This window comes from Poecilia latipinna, unplaced genomic scaffold (assembly GCF_001443285.1).
Source record: "Poecilia latipinna isolate Pla-1442-1.1 unplaced genomic scaffold, P_latipinna-1.0 Scaffold319, whole genome shotgun sequence".
Classification (NCBI taxonomy): Eukaryota; Metazoa; Chordata; class Actinopteri; order Cyprinodontiformes; family Poeciliidae; genus Poecilia; species Poecilia latipinna.
Genome location: NW_015112935.1, coordinates 213822 through 236463, shown reverse-complemented (window position 1 = coordinate 236463; position 22642 = coordinate 213822). Strand labels below are relative to the sequence as shown.

The 22642-nt window shown below is 36.6% G+C and overlaps 1 protein-coding gene across 1 annotated transcript in view; it reads left to right on the top strand.

Annotated features, from left to right (window-relative positions):
- LOC106949020 (astrotactin-2-like) overlaps positions 1 to 22642 on the top strand; it is a 198734-nt gene that overhangs the window by 161177 nt on the left and 14915 nt on the right. The window contains exon 18 of the mRNA XM_015034982.1: positions 18069 to 18210. Coding sequence (XP_014890468.1) covers positions 18069 to 18210 — 142 coding nt within the window. The remainder of the gene's footprint in view (positions 1 to 18068; positions 18211 to 22642) is intronic.

Below are 22642 nucleotides of genomic sequence, written 5' to 3'. Positions count from 1 at the left end.
TATATTAGCTGAATGCAGAGAAACTCCACTGAACCAATTTTGGGGTTAAATTCTTTTTGTAAGGGCTTTTTAGCGTTTTTTTTATAGCATGTGTTTTTCTCCTACTTCTTCATGTTTTCCAAGCTGGCTGGATGATTTGAACTTAGGTGTGTGTAATCATGGCTTCCTCTCCAGACTTTGAAGGTGGTTACACGTTGAAGATTTGTTTAACAGAATGACTTTGAACCATGTTTGATAATCACATGGCAAAATCACCAAACATAGAGCTTAAGCCAATAAAGGTATTTGGCAGTGTAGGGCAATGTGAAGGGATACACCTATTTTAGGTGTCCAAGCCTAAAATAAGGTAATATTATATTTAAAAATGAGGCACAAAGTTTCTCATTTTTTATTTTTTTTTTTTTTTTTGTGATTTTAAAAGCAGAAGAGAGACAATGTTACGGTTTTCTGGAGGTAGTTCCAGAGTTGGGAAGGAGAGTGAGAAAAGGTTCCATTGCCTATGGTGCTGAGGAGGACAGAGGGAGCAGTTAGGTAGATAGAAGAGGAAGGATGGAGAAAACACAATCAGATTACCAAAAGTTAATATTTTTAAATATTGTCATAAAAATATTGAATGTATGAAAACGATAGTCAGCTGGTGCTCATGTTTGAAAAACCTGTGACAAAATTGGCAACCATTGAAGAATTAAAACCTTGCTTTAGACTGGTGCATGTAAGCGAAATGAGATAGTCAGACACTCCACTCAACCATGTTGAGTATGAGTCACTCGCTGAGCACACACATACAGCCATGTGCACACTCATACAGATGGCAAAGAGTGAGGATGTTCATACACTTGGATATTGCCCTCACTGTGTCTCCAAAGCTATGTTTCTATAGAACAGCAGAGGAGACCGAGTCCTTTGATCATAAAGGTACTTCATATAATGATTGTAAAAGAAAAAAAAAAAACGTTTTCTCATAAAATATCAAGGATCTCATGATTTTGGTCTTATTCAGAGAAGGTGTTGGAATTTTATCCTGCTGTATGGGGCTTTAATAGGAAAATCATTCAAAACTCATAATGTGAGGTCAGTATTCAACTAAAATGTGTATTTTATTTTTACGTTTGTGCATACATGTGAGAAAGACAAAAATCCATTTGAGGCGGATGAGGGTTAAATTAACAGTAGGCCTTTTTTGTTTTCCTATCGAGTATGTAGATAATTTGATTACATTGAGAATTTAACTCTATAGTTCTCATTACTGCAGTCATGCCTTAAAATTTAACATTTTCTGCTTATGAACTATTTTTCACACCACCTAGGTCATTGTTAAAAAGAAATCTCTCATTATGCAATGTGCCAACATTTTGCCTGAGAATTGACATTCATTGCAGCTTCCTGCATGAATGGATGCAATTAAAGTCTTAGAAACTCTTTGCACTGAACATAATTTTCTTTAACTGTAACGCTCATCGGTTTTGCTCATATGAGTTTCCTCTTTCATTATCAAATGAAAAGATACCACTCTTGGTAGCTTATGATAATCTCTATTTAGTGGAAATGAAACTTAAAAAAAAAATCCTGCCTTTTAAGGAGGCTTCACATCCAGTTATTCCCAGACATCATTGTAGTGGGTTGCGTCAGAATCAGACATTTTATTATCTGGCCTTATGACAAACATTCTCAAAAATGCTGTATAAAACTTGGAGATGGACCCAGAACACCACATGCTAGTTGACATTTTTATAATGTTAACATTATAGCTGCCTTGTGATGGACTGGCAACCGGGTGTACCATGCCTCTATCTCATTAAACTCTGGAGAATTACATTATTCTCCAGAGTTTGATGACCCTGATAGGCCTACGTGGGTACAGAAGATGGATGGACAGACAGATGGACAGATGAATATAGGGATGGCAGCAGACAGACACTAACACTAATTTAATGCTCCTTGTCAATGCTAAATTGTACACATTTAGATTCAGTTATTTACGATATGCCTTCTCAAGAGGGGCATGAATGTAAAGAAAACTGTTCTAGGAGTTCAGTAAGAAAACTTTTCGAACTTCTTTGCTGTTTTTGACAATAGGACAAAGTACAGATGCACACTTAAAGATTGTGAAAAGGGAAATTGTGGATAGAAGTATATGTGTCGGGAAAACCAAAATTAATCTTTGATATTTTTGGAAACATAGATAAGAAATCCCCTGTTTTAATAGAATGTTGCATTACTATCATATAAACCACAAACCAAACAGCCAGTAGTAAAACTCTCTTGTGTGCAGACCTCTGTACTTAGAGGAAAAAGCAATGTTATGGTAGCTTAAAGCCTTGCTTCTATGCCAGTCTGCTGGTAAGTAATAGTGATTTTTAATTTAATTTTGACAGTCATAGGTAATTTGTATGAGTAATGGATACATGTGCTCCCTTTTTGGTGGATTAAACGTAAGTCTTGAATCATCTCAATGGGGTTCAGTGTGTATGCCAGGAGTATTGGTTGAATACTGTTGCGGTTGTTGAAGTAGGGATTAACCATGGTCCTGCACAAGTTGTAAAGACTCAGTCTCTCAGTTGGTCCTGGTGATATACATTCACAAGCCACTTAATTTGAAACACTAATTTTTTCTGTAATCTCAAATTATTTTGCCCATTCGCCTCTTCCTTCTGACAGGAGAAAGCCTTACTGGCTACACAACTGTTGATCTCTGGATATTCTTTTGTTTAAACTTCACTAAAGTTGTGCAAAAAAATCCCAAAAGATCCAAAGTTCCAAAATTATTCAGTTAATCTGTAAATCCATTCCTCCACCCCCAACATTAATGTAACATATGGCAGATCTGGATGTTTATTAATGAATTATTATATTTAGATTTCTTAATGAGAGTCCTTTTCATGTATCAGTTTACATGAAAACTGCAATGTAAAATACATGCTTTTCGTTTATTTGTCCTTTCAATTGAGCCAACAGGCCAAGAAAAAAAAAAAAAATCCACAGTTTCTTTTATTCCACATTGTTTGTTTTTGTACTGTCGTCAGGGCTATCCATATATGAGAAGTCTTTATGTGCCATAAATTTAAGTAATGATGGATTCCATTTGTGACGGATATGCAGAAAATGAGTGACTTATCTGGGCTCTACACAGACCTCTAGATGGCACAACAAGGCAGAGGCAGGATTTATTGGAAACCAGTTAGATAGAGAGCACTGGTGTGTTATTGTGAGGCTCAGCATTTCTCTAAAGCAAACCAGCTGTGAAATGTGAAGGTACATTCACAGTAGGCACGTAATTTGCAGTCAAAACCTCGCAGATTTGAAAGATGTGAAGCTGTGTCAATGGCGCTGTGATAACATGAAAGATTAATTTCAATCTGGGTATGTAGTCATATAAGTCTGAAAACTGATCCTTTGTATTTGTGTTTATTACTGACTGTGAAAAGGTATGAATCTTACCTCAGTCCAGCTTTAGCCATCTCAGAGACTACAGACGTCATCATTTGCATTTCATAAAAGAATACAACAGAGTTTTGATAAAGAGAGAATAGGGAGTATTTTTAAACATCCCTCCAGTCTGTTTTGTGTCTGTCTATCTTGTCTGTTTTGCAAGTGGTTCCTTGTAAAAGGCAAACTGCCAAAAAAAAAAAAAAAACCCACCAAGGTACTTCTGGATACCATCATTACCAGCTTTCCGTTCCTGTATCATATTGATTCGTGAAATCGTAGGCGACATCTTCTTATAAGCATTCATCATAAAGCTTTGCTGACCAAAACCTATTCACCAATAAACAAAATCCTCCTCACCAATACCTGTAAGTCCAGGTTTTTTTTTAGCGAGATTTATTTAGTCACAAATTAATTACAAGCGAACACTGTGTAAAAACGGAAACAGCAACTGCGTTGTGAGAAGATTGGAGTCATTTTAGGACAGTATAGCCAGGAAGAGACGAGGAAAGAGAGAGAGCACAAAGCAAAAGAGAGATAGGGGGAACCAGACAGCAGCAGCATGGAGGGCTCCAAAGCAATGATGTCACCTCATGCTGGTACTATTGGACTCAGAAACAGATTAGCCATTTGATCTTTGCCCTTAATTTAGTTCCAGTTTGCTTCTTCCAGCTCATGCCGCAAGCTTATTGAGACACACGACATGTGGATCTTGTTCTGCTTTTCCTCTCCTGTCATATGCCTAATACCTCTACATAACTCTGCTCTTTCCACATGTCTTTTGCGATCACAATCAACGGTATCCCCCCCCCTCCCTCCCCCCTTGTTTATGTAACAGCTCCATCATTGCTCGAGACCAAGAATACACCCCAATGCGTCGATAAGCTCTTATTCAAAGAGATTGAATTATATGGAGATAAACGGTGTCCTTGAGTATGGGTGCAGATAACAGATTGGAGTGACACAGCTGACTCTCTTTGTTTTGTTAATTAAAGATGACCTCATCGCTAAAAATGGACGCTGTGCACCTCCTCGTCACGAGCTTCGCCATCAGCAGATTGCAGATTGCAGGCAGGGGGCCAAAGGCTTTCTGCAGTCCTTATTCCTTTTTGCTTCCTTTCCCATTTCTCCTCTTTGCACGCACATTGTTAGTCTCTGCCTTCGCCACAGGTCTAGACTTCCCTGATTTATTTATTTTTTCTCCTCCCAATTTTTCAATAATTATGATAATCCCTCAGTGTTGCCAAAAGCTCACTAATGAATGTGTGCTGGAATTATGAAATTATTACTGAAGCAAGATAAGAATATTGCCTCTTTTCATTTGTCTTTTTTTTTTTATTACGGGTTTTTTTTTGTTCCTATCAGTTATAGTGAAATTGTATCTGTTTGGCACAAATTATGAGTCAGTCAAATTTGATGCTGGGATAAAATTAATTTTCAATGCATTTTAAGCATTAAATCGGTATTGATTAGTCTCATTCTGTCCAGAATCAGAGCGTAGGAGGCTTTTAAAGTGGGAGAAACAAATGCATACCCATAATAAAATGGCTTGCATTATTATAAAGACAGGATCCATAATCCAGCTGGGTTTACTGAGGGCTGTTTGTGTAATTCAATGGACACATTTTGGTGTTTGTACAAGATCTTTACCCCGACTGTTCAAAACAGACAAGGAAACAAAATGTGCAAAAAGTTTTTAAATTCATTCTACCATTACGGTTCAGAAAGAAAACCAAATCTATGTTTAGTCAGCCTACTTATAGGCTCACTATCAGGGACCATGTGATCAGGAATTGTGGCTCAAAATTGATCCAGGGAGGTATTTTTCATGCTAGTTGTATTCAGAAAAATAGTCAATTTATATTCCAGGAATTTGTCACGTGCTCTTAAACATAGACACAAAATAGATACTGATATTGTTCTATTGTTGTGCAATTTTCCTTTCCAATTATCAAAATGTTTCAAATGTCTTAAAATTGTTAAAAATCAAAATATTTTACCGTCAAATGATTGCTGTGCTGACTCTACTATAATACAAAATGTAATACGAACATTAATCCTTAACCCAAATCACAAAAACACATTGGTTCTAATGCAGCTCCCATCTCACATTACTCCAGTCTTGCTTTCTCTTCTCTGCTTTGGTTGCCAGTAAATTTTAGAATTCATTTTACGATCTTAGTTTTTACTTTTAGGGCCCTACAATGTCAAGCGTCCCGGTATATTGCTTACTTTTCTGAAACCTTATTCTTCTTCCTGTGCACCAAGGTCAACTGGTCAGAATTTGTATGTAGTCCCACACACTCGGTTTAAAACTTATGGGGATTGGGCGTTTTAGGCTGTTGCTCTAAGACTGTAGAGCTCCCTCCTGCTTTCCTTCTGTTGTGCTGTCTCCACTGACTCTTTTAAAAAGCAGCTGAAGACGTTTAACTGAAAAGCTCTTAAGTAATTAACTTGGTGCTATAGTTGGCTTCCTGCTTTTGCAGTGGTCTCCAGTCCGCTGGACATTCAGCATTCTAACCAAACCAGAGTTCACCTCAATCGAACTGAGACCTGGGTTTTTAGTCAGACAAGAGTTTGCTTTCTTGATCTTCATTTGCTAATGTATTGGAGCCTTTAATTTCAGTTATGTTTTTTTGTTTGTTTTTGTTTTTTACATCAAAAATCAAGAAAATCGAGCAAAACCAGGTTACCGAAGGCAATATTTCCAAAGCTGAAAGTTTCATACACATTTTTTAATTGATTAAAACATTAGATGCTCACATCTATCTATCTAAAACCAGAAAATGCCATTTTTGTTAAGCGTATATTCAGGCAAAATTTGAGGCTCAGTAAAAAAAAAAAAATGTTTTGTGCAGTAAAACTAGACCACACATGATTCACATCAAAATGGTGGACACAGGGGTTCATTAGTCTTTGACAAACCCTGACACCTGACCCAAAGTACTGCGGTGCGGAAAGGGCAGGGGCAACTGAGCTAAGCACGGTGTCATTTTCAGGTTGTTACACTCAAAGAGTTTTGGAGTTGTGGTGGGAACTGGGAATTGCCCAGTACATCAAATGGCATGTAGGAAAAGTGTATTATGTAGCTGATATATGTTATGAATTTTAAAATAATTCTGGCAGATAAATTTAGTTTGTTTTGTCAATTTTGTGACAGTCAGATATGTTTTATAAAACAAACATGTTTCAACACTGAATTATCATTTCATTTTTAATATTGACTCTGTACTGGTTGACTATGATGCTGCAATAAATACCACTATGTCTTGCAGTGTCATTTCAGTGTAAGTCATACAGCTTTTCACATTTTGTACATCAACCAGAAACTTGTTGATATTTACATTTTGAATCAGTCCACCCACCTAAACCCTAAATGGGTTTTTAAAAACTGCAAACTAGACTTCTGGCTTTTCTTTCACTGTTGGCTTTCTGTCAACAGTGACTTTTTCCTAAAAAAAAAGAAAAAAAAAAAAAAAAATTTTTAAAACTTCTTTTTATTTTTCTTTTTAGTAATGCACAATTACTATTATCTGGAAATAGTATGAGGAGTAATAATAATAATCAACAACAACAACTTTATTTGAAAGCGTTTTCAAATAAAGCCCTGAACATTTACAAGGAGAAATTTTAGAAAACTATGAGGCAGGGCCGTAATGGTGTTTTAAACCTTTCTAGTTAAATTTATCCAAGAGGGTACAACATGGTCTCAGCCATAGTATTCATTAAATCATTCCTAAAGTTTGTTGTTTGAGCCCACTTGTATAAACCATGGCTAATAAATTGTTGTTTTTTTATAAAGTGAGCATTCATTTTAGCAAAGTAACAATGTGTTTGTTGAAAACATTGATTATGTAATGGGCACGAGCTCCAATAAAATAACACATGATTTCCAGTTTGCTGGGAAAATCCTACATTTAGAGGGAACAAAGCAGCTGCCAGGTTTGGAATTTTATTCCCACAAGAGCCACTGCAATAATGAACCATTTGGATTTTTTTTTCTTATCTCTTCAAAACAGTAGATACTGGAAAAAAAAAAAAAAAAAAAAAAAAAAACAGCTCACTATCAAATGCAGATGGGGTTACAGATGACTGTTTAGTGTTGTTATTGACTAAGACACACAGTCAAACTTCTATCTTTAAAGGTGGTACCTGAAGCCTGATTGGACAGAAATACTTTGCCTGGAGCATTAGGAGAGTTACTTATGCATTTCTTTTTTATTTGTTTTCCTTTTTTCCTTCAAACTACTATGTTAAATATTGATGAGAATTAGTGAATTACGACATTTGATGATTACTGAACACTGTGACAAATAAACACGACCACTTCTGTGTCCCTACTTTTTATGGATTATTTCTTGAAGGGACAGTTTGTTTAATTTTTTTTTTAACCTGAGCATGCTAACTAGTTGTGTTGTATAGAGTCACCTACTTGCACTGGTGCCATTATCACAATTGTTTAGTGATATTTATTAAAACATTTTTTCACAATTATGTTTTTGTTGTTTTTTTGGTGCACAGAAGAAGTAGCTGACCTAGGACTCCCACGAGTGTTTAGAGTGATCCCAAATTAGAAAATTGGTTATGAATTTTCATTTATTGTTCTGCAAGTTTCATTAACTCAAATTTAAGACTTTTAACCCTCTTGCGGTCTTAAGAGACAGGGTCAAATTGACTTTGCAAGTTTTTTACCTTACACGCAGTCCAGCAGTCACACCGACCCTCTGTGCCTTTGCGTTTTTGTTTTTGGGGTTTCAGTCTAACAGGATACCCTCCCCATGCTTCCCTGCTGCCCGACAATCAACCATGACATCCTCCTGAGTCTCTTGCTAAGACTGTGGGAAGATTAAGAGTTTTTGTAGACCACTATAGATCCAAATTAACACCTATATCATGCAAAAATGTAAAATAGAAATGTGTGTGTGTGTCTGTCTCTCTGTCACCGTTACTCCAGGATGAGGCCCTGGCATCATACTGGGTGACGTCTTCATCTTCTGGTCATCATATTGTTGAACCTTTCGTCAAAATGAGTACCGTGCTGTAATATTGTTAGCATTTGTACTATCAAACTGCTGAGAAACTGCTAGGTTTTGCACACACATCTTCAGTTAAAAGAAGAACTGCTTTTAAACTCTTCCACAGAGACTTTATACATCAGACTTTCTTGCTACGTCATCCTTTTCTTCTATTTCATTATACTAATGGACCATCTATGCATTTCTTTCTTGCATTTTGTAGAGAGACATATAGGGAAGGGTACCACTCTAATGTCTTACTGTCCAGAAGCCACCCCTTTATTTGTCTTGCATCTTGAGGTGCATTTAAGAAATTGAAATATAATTTGTGATGATGAACACTGCTGAGGACAAGACATGATAAAGCAAATGTTGATTTAAAGAAACACATCACGCAATTTCTTTCCTGCTACTTCATTTCATACAGGGACTGATAAAAATCCCTAACCAGAAATGTAGAGCTGCCTCCATTAAATATGGTCTAACATAACTTGCTATTTTGAGGAATACAGTGTGCATGAAATTTTGTTTTTGTTTTGTTGTTGTTGTTGTTGTTGTTGTTTTAATGTGGATGCAAAGGAAAAATGTTTTGTATTACTAGTATATTTCTAGTCTTATGCCTCACAATCTTTTGGTCCACTGTTTCTTCTTCCCGACGGCCAACACACAGGTCAGTGACAGACTCTCCCTGACTTTATGGCAGAGATTCCTGAGCCCTTTGGAAGAACAGTGTCATGGCTGTTCTTGCTTCATAATTAGCGCCAAAAACTCGTGAATGGCGGAGTAGTTTCTGAGGAGGAGGTTCCCAACGTACTCTAAATAAAAAGCACTTGAAGAGAGTTTTCTGGTTTCAAAAAGAGCATTTCCTTGACTTATAAAAATAACTGAAATATCCTCCGAGTTGTCTTCATGCAAAGAATTCAAAAATAAATGTTAATTTTGTGGTTTAAAAACTGTTTCACTCCTCAGTCCTTCACTGCAAACAATAAGCTCAACCACAGCAGCTGCTTCTGCCTGCTAATCACAGCAGGAGGCTGACCTAATAAGGAGGAGGCCCAAAGCAAAAACAATATACAAAGAAATATCTACCATTAGCAGCACTTTGGATTTGTAACAATCATTTAACAAATAATAAATTAATCTAATAGTTTTGTATTAGACTAAAAATCTAATACAAAACTTGTAATTCTAATAGTTTAACATTAGGTATTAACTTAATGCATATAAAACTATTAATCTAATAGTTTGGATTAATATAGTACTAATCTAGATTAAACATTGAATCAGACTAGCATTTTAATGTTTCAAGTTAGTACAACCAAATTAGTTCAGTTTAATCAAATGTCAGAATGAAAAAATGATGTTAACAATGATGTTGAAAATTGATGTTAACAAAATAATTTTTTTACATTTTTCCTTTTCACATTTTTTGAGAATATTCACATGAGTACAAATACCAATACTGATCTACCCTTAAATTGAATCAAGTCAAAATAATGTTGATTTTATTTTTTATTTTTTGTTGCAGCTTTTTGATCTTTTGATAGGTTAACTCACAACATTTGAGTTAAATGGTCACATCTTTGAATGCATTCTAAGGAAACGTATCAAACACACTACTTCCTTGTGTGACTTGATGGGAAAACCAAAGGAGTCAGGAAGAATATTTTGGAGAATTGTGCACCGCAAGTCTGGTTCATCCTTGTGAACCACTTGCAGATGCCTAAAAGGCATCACGTTCGTTTGTGCAAGCAATTTTATGCGAGTATAAACATCAAGGGAATGTTGTTCAGTCGCACTGATCAGAAAGGAATGCGTGTGACAAAAGCAGGAGACCTTACCGAGATCCTGGCTAAACCTGTTTCAAGAGTGTCCTTATATGGTACTCGAGGTTTGTAAACTAAAACAAACTATGTTCTGCCACTGAGGGAGTATGCCACTCAGGGAGCAGGAAGCCATTACCAAAATAACATAACATTTCTGATTGCAGTTTACAAACGCACTCGGCAACAAACTCAAACTGGCCATAACAACCTTTCGCAAAAGGGGGAAGCTTTCAAGCCTGAGAATACCGTCCCAGCTATAAAGTATGAGAGTGGCGCCGTCATATTGTGTGGGTATTTGGCTTCCGGAAGAACCGTGTAAATTCTTTACAGTTTAGAAGGCATCAGCAGGAGACGACTTTAGGGGGAAATTTGGAAGACACGTGCTATCGCTTGGGCCCAAATGGGTCTTCAGGAGGGACAATGACTGTAAGTGTACCTCAGAGCTACTGTTGTCAAAGTCTCTTGCTGAAAGCAAAAGCACTGGTGTGACTTTGACCAGTTCTTCACCAGTCATCCTCTCTTTCCTCTTAATCTTGTATGTATAAAATTAAAATCATTTTGTCAACCCTATCTGACCTAAGACAGGAAAGGTCCGATCTGTTTCAGCGTCAGGCAATGAGAAAACTGTTATAGGTCTATTTTATGCAGATTTGTAAATATTCTTCAACTGACTGTCCTTAAACCTATCATAATGTAGTACATTTTTTCAGTTCACCTTATTACTTTTGTTTATTCCGTCATATTTTCTTAATTACTCTCGTAGTTTACTTTGTCTCAACATCGTGTTGCGTGTTTGTGAGACATGGTTTTTGCCAGAATGTGTAATTTGTCTGTGACCACTATTAAATCTTAATTGTCTTCCATTGTCAGAAATTCAATTCACTGTTAAGCACTTAATAAATGCCCACTAAGGTAATGGTCTCTAAGATATTATGTGCTTAACTACGTGATGAAAACTTTGTACTGCTTCTAAATTTTATTTGGTTACCATCCTGTACTCTTTAAACTGGTTTAAGCTGTGGTACATGAGAGCATTATGAAGCACACTTCATTTACAAAGCTACATTAATATGACCAACAACTAGCCCTTTACATGACTTCAAAAATAAATGGTCACTTATATGTAACTCAGTAGATCTAGTACTTTGCACAGATTTTTTTTAATTTTTTTTTTATTGTTGCCATACCGCTTATTCTACCTGAACATTTGAGTTTTTTTTTTTTGCTTGTTCTTATGCTATGGCGACTTACTCCTCCTACATGTCAGTGAATGCACATATCTGCACAAAGTTTACTATGTATGTCTGCAAGAGAGCGAGAAAGAGGCAGAAAGGCGGTGTTGTGCGGACGCAGTGCGGGGAGTGGAGGAGTGAGTGCTGACAGTTTAACAGAGGAGGCCATCGCAGGTTTGGCAGCCCACAGGAAATATAAAGCTTGTGATTTGTTCGTTAATAAAAAGCTTATGTTTTGTTTGTTTAAAAACAGTGCTATTACCTTCACTAAAAGAAGGTTGAGTCAGGAAAGGAGGCATAGTAAAACAAAGGGTATTTTGACTGCAAACTGTCAATGCTGTAGGCAGTTACTTATATATGATGGGTTAGAGTATTTATACAAAAACATAAACACAACACTTTTTTTTTTTGCTCCCACTTTGTCATGAACTCAACTGAAACATACAAACTTTTTTCTAGACAGTATTTCTCTCAAAAAATGTGTTAGTAAACACTTCTCCTCTACTGAGATAATCCATCACCTCACAAGTAAAGCATGTCAAGATGCTACCTTATGTGCCTCAGGCAGATCAAAATAAAAGGCCACTCTTAAATGTGCAGTTTAGTCACACAGTCTGAGAATTCATGACAAAATGGGAGAAAAAAGTGTTGTGTTTATATTTATGTTCAGTCTATTTTGCAGGAAGACTGATGAAGCACCTGCTGCTGGATTTGTACATAATCTGAACAGAACTGAGGTAATGACTTCAGTGAAGAAAATGGACCTCACTAACAGAGTTTTTTTTTTTTTTTTTTTTTTTCTCTCTTGTGCAACTTTACCTCAAATTTCCCCTTTGAGGAAAAAAAAACACCCCTGAACCCAATAACCTATAGAGTTAACGCATACACTTACGAAAACACACATATGCAGACACACACACACATAAGTTAACAACTATGGCAAAGACACACAGCCTGGATTTAGTAGCTAAACTGAAATGATATGTTTGTGATAACAATTTTCCTGGGCGAGCCTGTAACTTTGCAGAAAATCCCACACACACCTTGGTGTGAACATGGAGCTGAAAACAACATACCTTTATGTGTGAAATGTTTCATACATTAGGATTTCTCATTAAGTGTGCAGTTTGTTAAAAATAGATGTTCACATTTTGATCTCTAACGTTTTTGTTTCTCTGTACTGGCAACGTACCAAAAACAATAACATTGTTTTGAAAATCTATGTCAATATAATAACCTCAATCCATCTGGTCTGGGAAAGGTTTGTCCTGTTTTGTTTTGTTTTGTTGGTTTTTTTTTTACATCCATCTTCCAGCTATTTGAGAGATTTCATGTTCATATTTCATCTAGTATGCTGAGTAATAATCTTCTAAACATATGAACCCGATGTCGTTGGGGGAGTTTTAGTTTTAGCCAATGGTTTGGGGAGAGAAAAAATGCTAACTGTTGTTTTTTAATTTATATTATTTGTTTATATTAGCTGAAACTTTCAGTATGGTATAATAATGGTGTTAAATGTCTATACATCCAAATGTGTTAGAAAAACACACAGACTGTCATGGGGTGTTGAAGTGTTATGTTTTTTTACTCCCCCCCTGACACCTAATGTATTCCATGCTGGGTTTGGGAGGAAGAATCTTCCCTCCCATGCCCACCACACCCCTGCTTTCTCGTGTTTAGTTATGCGCTGAAGTTCTTGAAAAGGGTATTCCTTGTTTTTGTAGCAAATTTAGGCCAGTCTAGGTCAGAAGCTGTTGATTTTTCTGGGCCAACACAGCCGTTTGAGAAATCTTATATGACATTGGTCTTTAAAATAAACATGACTGGACTCTGTTTGTGACTACGGCGTAGTAACAAAGCCTGAGTTTGTTTGAATCAGAGCGGTTTCCTCTGTACACTGTCTGTCAGTCCAACTCGTCACATTCCTGTGATTTGCTATTATTTGTTCTTTATTCTGCTTATTTTAGCTTCAGCTGGCATTTGTCATGAGGTTTTTATCGCAATGTAAGCTGCAGAACACAAAATAGCTTTTACCGTAATAGAATTTCAAGAGGCTTAATTTTTGCCAGCTGTGAGCTGTTTTGGCTTTGGTATCTACAGAAATGTTGACGGACCACAGGCCTGCCCTTGTGGAACCCCTTTAGCGGGTAAAACTTTAAATGCTGTACTTCTGGGTGGGTCGAAAACATTATTCTAGAGTTAATGAATAGAACTTTGATTATCATTAGCAAATTCCTGTACGCACGTGCTTATAAGCAGCCAGTTTGGGTGCAGTCAAATTTTAAAGTCCTCAGTGGAAGTGAGCAAACAACCACAAATGCAGCCTTACGTGTTGGCCAGTATCTGTGCCAGTGACTTGTAAAAAAACACTTACAGTTCAGCGGTGGAATTGTTTTTGCATGTGTGAGCACATTCAATTCATCATCCTGGTTTGCTCTACATTCAAGCTACCCCTCTCATTTCTCATGGCTTGTGATCATAAATAAGAACAGTTGCGTTCATCTGATCAATGCTGGCTGAAACGCAGGGTTGTTTTAGGTGATTATTGAACGAATACTTCCGTGAAATAACAAATGGTACCAGATTTTCTAGTAGTTTGTCCTACTTTGCTCAATGTGAGAAACTCTTAAGTTTCACTTTTCCTTATGATTTGGTGTAAAGTATTTCAAAACAATAGGACAGGCTGAAGATGTTTGAAATGCTTTATTTAGATACGAGTTGCTTGTTCCACTTATTGTCTTTTCAGTTCCTCACATTGGTACAAGCCAGCCTCGCATGTTATGATGAAAGGTGGCTTTACGTACAGTAGTCCTCAAAAGTTTACACACCATGTTAAAGTCCTTGCTTTTAGATGTAAAAAGAAGACTATAAGGTATTATTTATCCCACACATTTCCACTGAAAATCAATTTTTTTTTTATAAAGAAAATAATGATCCTGCAACAACCTAAGTGCGCACACTTTTCAACTAATATTTTGTGGACGCACCTTCTGATTTAATTACAACCTTCAGTCTTCTTTTGCAGGAATCTATCTGCATCTTACATATTTAATTGACAATATTTGCCTAATCTGCCTTGCAATTAGCCTGATCATGGTCTTCCTGTGCAATTCCCTCAAAAAAAGGTCTTATATAATAAAACCTATTGCATAGTTTCTTTTTGAAGTAAAAATGCATTCTGAACAATATCCATTTTTGTTCAATACCAAGCCACCTCACAGACAAGACATAAACATTTGATGACTAAAGCTCATATCGCGGCTTCCAAGTCTTTACCATATCCAACTTTATAATAAAATTAAGTGTGCATTCTGCTATACAAGCAGATGGGAGGCCAGAATAGCCACTATATAATCTTCTCTTAGACCCATCATTGGAAAAGGAAAAGACGTCACATAAGTGGTGAGACCGTAACTGAAATACACAAAAACTGTTTGCCAGCTAGAGAAAGCACTATCTTCTTATTAGGATGATCGATCAGAACAATCAAGCTTTATTGTGCCATATATCATTGATGAGATGAATGTGCAACAGAGAAAATAAATTACAAGCAGTCATCTGCTGATTAATGCACATCCTGACCTGCAACACTTTCATTGTTTGTCACTGTCTGCATCATCCATATTAGAGTAGTTATCTTGACTACTTACCTTCCGGATCTTTGCAAGCCCATTGAAATAGTGCAGACTAATACAGGGTTTCAATAGAGTGCTGTCTGGGACAGGGACTGTGTGTATCTGCATTATAATAGCCATTAACATTACCAGTCAGTACGTAGAAAATTACCTTTAAAGATGCATTTTTTTTCTGAAAACAAAGTTCAAAATTTCTCCCATATTCTTTCATTTCATTCAACTGCATTACAAAAAACGACAATAAAAACAGACACCAACTCCAGCACAAAATTTTCATTTTTTATTTTTTTATTTTTGCTATGCGGTTGAATGAATATGGGAAAAATTTTGAACTTTGACAAAAAATGTAAAATCAAGGAGCGTCCTCATTTGGAGAGCTATATGTTTAACAACTGGAGATGTTATGTTAAATTGTGAAAATACCTGTAACATTTTTCTAATCTGTAACACTCATTTTAAATATATTTTGTTTTTACGTCTTTAGTCTTGCCCTTCCCTAACTCCATTAGCTATTGCACCTGCACCCCCATTCTTGGTCACTCAGATCAGCTGACCAGCTGCTTATGGAGGTGCCAAGGACATGGCAAAAGCTCAGGGGAGATCAGGCTTTTGCCACTGCAGCTCTTGAATTATGGAACACTTTCCCATTGCAATTTATAAAAGTCTCTTCACTAGCCATTTGTAAATCTGCTCTTAAGGCACCCCTTTCCTCTATGGTTTTTGACCTAGTATAAATTATTAATTTTATTTTTTTTTTCTTGTTTGTAATATTTTCTTGTTTAAGCTTTTTTTTTATTTTGTTTATGTGTTGATCAATTGATTTATTTTACATTCTACTATTTTTGTCGCACAAAAAAATTGAATATAAAACTCTAATATGCTGAACAGAATGCACTTTTTTGGTTAGCATAAGTACTGAACAAAAAGTACATCAAAAAAGTACTTTTTGTTCAGTACTTTAGTTCGTGCCTTCTGTTTTTAAAGTGCTTTACAAGTAAAGTTTGCTTGACTTGGTTTGATTTGGCTTGCAATAAATATTGGCTCTCTCATCACTAGATGCTTTTAGCATCACTTCCACTGTAATTGAGTTCTCTGTAGGGCTTTTCACAATGCAGTTCCTCAGGAAAGTCTTGGTCCTCTATAAGTCATCTTAACTTTTTGAGTCAACTACTCTAGTCAGTCACATTATTGCAGAAGCAGTGACCGTCAACTTTATACCTACTTAACAAATCATCTCTGTAACTACCCAAATCAGTGAGTAGAAAGCGTAACAGCAGCAGATTTCAGCTCTCCATACCTTGGAAAATTCACAAAGACAAGAAGGCATTTCAGACCTGGCTTTAATATGTCTTCGCCAATAGTCAAACTTTGTCAGATGTTATTGGTTAAATGCTTATTTGCCATATTTTCAGTAAAAGATTGACAGTACTCCCTATTTAGTGATGTACTATGTTAGAGGTGTACATAATCCAGTGATGGCATCTGTTGACATTGAATTAAAACTGAAATATTTTTTGCAATACAAATACTTTGGTTCTAAGAATTGTATCTTTTTTAAGTAACCCAACAGACATTATTTCTTCATTGATGCAGACAGAGTGTCAGCATAGTGTAGCACTAGGTTGAACAACATTACCATCAAGGTTGCCATGATATTTGGATAGCACTCAGATAAATTTCGTAGCAGTGACATATATGCAGTACATATGGCATTTCCAAGTAGTAATGCTTATGTAAAACAGAATAATAAAACAAACATAAAAAACCTAAGCAACTCGGAAACAATTTGAGATCACATTTTGAATGCTACAGTAAAAAAATATATATGGAAAGTTGATGCTGGAACACTGTTTACCTGTAGCTGCATATCTTCATATACCAGACCAGGCAGCAACGGTATCGCAGTCACATTGTATTCAGATATACTCTATCTATATATTCAGAAGGTGAACTGATACTAAATTTAGCGTGGCACCAAAATCCCATGTCTTACATATACATCTTATTTTAGAGTTGTGAAAAGTTTAAAGTCCATCTAAGTAAATCCACCGTCTGAAAAAGGTGGGTTCTTTGAAAGAGTAACCCCGCCACAGCGTTGGAAGGTGTTCAGGGGCAACTTCCTATATACAAAGCTCTTTCTGTAAAAAGGTCAACTCATTCATTTGTGTAACTCTTTTTCCCTTCCTTTTGCAACCTTTTCTTACCATCCCCTTGCGCCCCACCAGCCAGACTTACTCCCTGTGTTTATAAGTTGGCCCATGTATCATAAGCTAAAACGAAGCTGCCCTTTACCTCATGTAGAAATAGCTGGAAATCCAACCATTTGAGTTCTTTTAAACTACTTTGACAGGTCTCTCTTTTTTCCACCAGCCCTGCGAGTACTGGAAACTGGTGTTGTGAGTCTGTGTCTGAATGAACAACTGTTCGTTGCTTGCCTTTCCTGTAAGCTGACAAGAAAAATATTTCACAGCTTACACAGCACTGTTTTGTGAGACACCAGTGTGCTTGGTGGGATGTCATTGTAACAGCGCAGTGTATGTGTCTGAAAGGAAAGAAATCTTTTTGTTTTCTTTTTTTCTTTTTCAGGATCTATAATGTTATGTGCAGGGGTTTCATGTCATGTTTAATTTAGCCTTGAGTTTGCTGCTGCTTATATAGCTCCCACAGGACCAAGCTGAGACAAAGCATACAAAAACAGAGGGAAATGGTACAATTAATATGAAGGAAACAGCTACTAGACTAAACATAAAATAACTCTAGTGTCTGCTACTTGTTTGTTTCTAAGTACTAAAATCTGCTGTGCTCATTAAAACTAAGTTACTTTTGAAAACTGATTAAGCAACATGGGGAAAGTCAATGAGCTTATTTGTACATTTTTGAAACTGTGTCCATGCTTTATTTAAAAGATTCTTTCTCATCCTATTTCTCTACCAGGTGAGGTTCTGAGCTTGATGGATGATGTATTCTCTGGTTTGAGCTCATCTTGTGTTGTTGCGGGGAAAAGGACCGGAGATCACCCCCAGTCTGTGGTGTATTCGGTTGTCTTCAAGTGCCTGGAACCTGACAGTCTCTACAGGTATGTCTATACATGCCATTAGGCTATGACAAATAACGCAGACCCATTCAGCTACAATGATGATCATTATCCCCCAAGTTTGTGCCAGGTTGCAGAAAATTGAAGCAAAAAAAAAAAAAAAAAAAAAAAAAAAAACATTTTAAGTAAGGAAGAGGAAGCAAGAAAACATGGAATGGAAAAACATTTTGTTTACATCCAGTGACATCTATCAGTTTAATTATTTGTTATTCAACTGCACTATAGCAACTTAATGTCTTAAAACATATACTGTATAAGCCCTGGCTGAAGAGGAACCCTCTGTAAACTGACTCTAGGTGTTCATAAATCACAGGTTTGGCCGGGCATAAATTACACATTTGAAAGCTTTTTTTAAATAAGCAAAATCAGAGGAGGGGAGTTGAATTTGAATTCTCTGCCATCTCATTATTAACTTTAAAAGGTAGAAACAATAGTACAAAAAAATATTGTGACTTTAATCCAAAACCTTCAAAAATATTGGTATGCATCAAGGCTTACAAAAGCTAGATTTTTACACGAACTGGCTAAAGAGACTCTTTCTCTGCCATCAGTGTCTGGCCTTAAACAGGACCAGCCCTTTTTCTTGTACAACTGTTAGGATTTTCTCCTTCAAATAGTTGGCCTGAATATTTAGGTAACTATTTGGTAGAGCTGGATTTTCAACTATATGACTTGCCTTGAATGCCTCAGAGGTGGGTCTGTGACTGACTGGAAACAGTCCAGGTGTACTCTACTTCTTGACTACTGACCACTGGAGATAAGCATCACCAGCAGACCTACAACCCAAAACAAGATTAGACAGGTACAGAATATGCGTGGATTATTTTGTGCCAATATTGCCAAGCTCACCTAAGCAGGCAAAAGGAAGAACCACTAACACCACGTTCTTCCCTGGTTGTCTACTTTTCCTTTCGCAAATGTTATTTTGTTTCAAAAGAGTGAATTTCCTTACCTTCTCCTGACCAACAGCTGGGTTGAGTTAAGCCGGAAAGCATACTTAGCCTGAACGTGGTCGATGCTTCCGTTCTTTTATGTTCTCTTTAGTCAGAGGTTTTAGTGAATACAGAAGGGTCCTTGTTAAATGGCAGCGTTAATTACATTCAAAAAACAAACTAACCGCATCATGTAATGCCTTCATAACGTGCTGCAGTGATATTACAGAGGCACACATCAAATATTTACAACTTGAGCGTAACAGAGTAAGTCTTGCGTAGTTGGACATACGGAGAGGTGGAAAGAAAAGAATGTGAATTAGATTTAGATATTTTGGTTTCATATTTACTTCACTGAAACTACATGAATATTCTTTTGGCACGCCAAACTACAACAGCGTTTTGCGGTATGAAAAAAGTTTTCTTTAATCGTTATTTGATTTCATATCACTTAGACTCAGACTAACATAGTGGATCTGACTCTTAAAAGACAAAAGTGTTAGAGAGTTAGCCATCCCTCAGAGAGCAAGTAGACCGCTGCTCCCCCACCCCACCTACATGATTGATGCTGTTTCTGTAAATGTTTTGCTATTGCTGTGCTTGGGGTTCCACTCATGCATGTTTCACTAGTGTTGTGGGGTTTACCTGTGCTATCATATGTTGTGAAGCAGGATATGATATGAGGCTTCGGCTGCATTGCCATCTACATTGCCCCAAACATGAGCTACTTCCTGCTGTGACCGCAGTTTAGCCTTCTGTCAAAAAACTGCTCGAGAAAAGTCTGTGGCAGTGAAGCATCTTTAAATCCAGCTCATGAAAATCCCACATTAAAACCATGGTAATGCATCCTTTTATTTTTTTTACTGTGCTTGGCCCTGACTCTGTCTCTTTACTCACCATAATTGTATGCATGTAAAATCTGTCCATTGTGTTTCTGGCATAAGCTTGGTGAAGTTGGCTAAAATGTTTAGAGCTGCTACTGTTTTTTAATTTCTTTCTCATGTTGAGCTCTGGCGAATTATGAAATAAATAAAGATGACAGTCCATCAGCTGCAGTAATTTGAAAAAGACTGTAATCAGCAAATATCTAGAACTGTGTCTGTTTTAAGAGCCCTGTGCAGTATGATGCACTTTAGACAGCACCACAAAGCTCAAGAATTATCATAAGGCTGATACAACAAGTTTATAAATCACTGTCAACAAGAATTAAGAGTACAATGTAGTAATCATTTTCATCTTTTTATTCATCATGCAAGGATATGGTACTTAGAAGGGTCAATGCAGACTTTTGGTCGGGCTCTGATTTGCCTTTCTCTTGAGTACTATTTGTCCCCACTATGTTCTGAAATTAAGCTGAAGTACCAACAACTATGAGGGAAGCAGACAAGACCCAGATGTTGTTGTGGCTGTCACTGGACACATGAAACACAATTGCATCTCAGCTTTGCTTGTCTTCTCAGGTTTTGTTTCACAGTGTCTTGGTGCATTATAGCCTTGGTTTGTTTTGAAACAGTTTCAATGTCTTTACGCAAGAAACAGCCACAACTGAAATCTTTAGGAAACCATAATCATGTACACTTGAGCTCATTCTGTTCCCCTAACAAGCACCGCAATGAAAATCACGACTTTGGTGTAGCAAAGGACCTTCTGCTGGAAAGTGTAAAGCAGAGACACGAGTTACGCCAGTCCTCTTTGATTTACTATGTGTCTATAAACTTTTATTTTTCTAAATAGTATCCATTCCAACCGTTTTAACTACTTCTTTTTTTTTCCGTTTTTAGTTGCTTTAATTTAAAATTTTTGACATCCATCCCAAAATATTTTTACGGTATGAGCCATTATCCTAGGTGTCATTTCAATGTCTTTCTGATTGTATTCTAATTCCCCCCACCAACACCATCAACACCTCCACCCACAATTATCTCACTCTCTCTCTCTCACGCATCACCGTCTCTTTTCCATTCATAAAACATCCATCTTCATGAACATTTTGGCTACCTCTTTTAGTGTTGGCAGACACTAATTTGACATCTTTCCTAATCTCTCTCTTGATCACATCTCTCTCTTCATTCCCCTTTGATGAATCCCAATAATTCTGCTCCTTCCTGGTACATAGTTGAACTTATAATGCCAATAGCAAACATATTGATTAATTTGGCACATATTGCTCCTTCCACTTTCAGGCTTTTTAGCCTTTTTTCCATCACAGGTTTTCTGCCCCCTATTGCACTTTTGTGGTTTGTCAATCACTACTCGTGTCTCTCTAACTCCGGTCAGCAAAATTTGATCACTTTGGTGGAACGGGAGAGGGGGCAGGACAAGGAGGGTTCAGAGATGTTATTGGATTAGTCAAATGCCCTTCAAGAAAATGAACCAACAGGACGATGCGGTTGACAACAATTATTTCTAATATACTTTTTTTGTTGAAATTATGACAGCCCCAGGCCGGCCAAGAGATGAGAATTGACTCCCTGAGCATGGCCTGTTGTGCCGATGGGTAGTCCACACTAGGTATATGGTTTACTTTAGTCTGTTCTCAGTCTATTTTGTTTTTACATAACATGCTTCTTAGATTATGATTATTTTCTTCTAAAACAATTTGAAGTTCTATTTTGTCTCCAACATCTTGCATCCACATCTATTCTATAACCAGGTTTGACACAAGGTTGGAATCACCATCATGTTGTAACACTGTGATGTTTTCATCTTTCAACTATCTAGATAAATAGTCGTCAAACTTTTTTTATATATATCATAAATAACACCTCAGTAAATACTGAGGTTTCCATATTACACCATATTTATAGACTTTAGAACACTAACACAACAGCACTCAAACATTTCTAATTTGTTGTGTTTTTCTTCACAGAGAACCAAACAAGAAAGCAGTTTATTCTTATCCTGCAGAACTACATGCTTGGTTTAAGGGTATGATTTAGTTTAGCATTCCATTGACAAAAATGCATTGGAACCAACCCTGACCTCAAAATCTAATATGGCTGTGTAAACTGTACTGACCACAGCAATAAACATTTTATTTGCACTCATTAAGCCTTTCTCACACAGAATTCTTTGCAACCTCTGTTAGTGAACTTTCCACTATTGTTACGTACATAATTTGCACATAAACTCATTATTACTTTATAACGCTAATAGGGCCAAGCTTTAAACAAAGCACAGCAGTTACCATATACTTCTAGTTTCTCTACCTGCAAAAGGAACATAAGTCAGGTTTGATCTCATTCCCAGATGCACGGTGGTATCTTCCAATTAAATAAGTAGCCAACTGCACTTGTTTTTAGCTGTTGTAAATTTCAGTTGATCATTGGAGTTCCTGAAATATTCTCCATTCTCTATTTCCCTTTGAAGCAAATACAGTTTTACTTAACAACATATCTTTTTTTTTTTTTTTTTTTTTTTTTTTTTTGGTTTTGGTTTTTTAGCCAAACAATTAAAAAACCTTTTTTTAAACTTTAAAAATG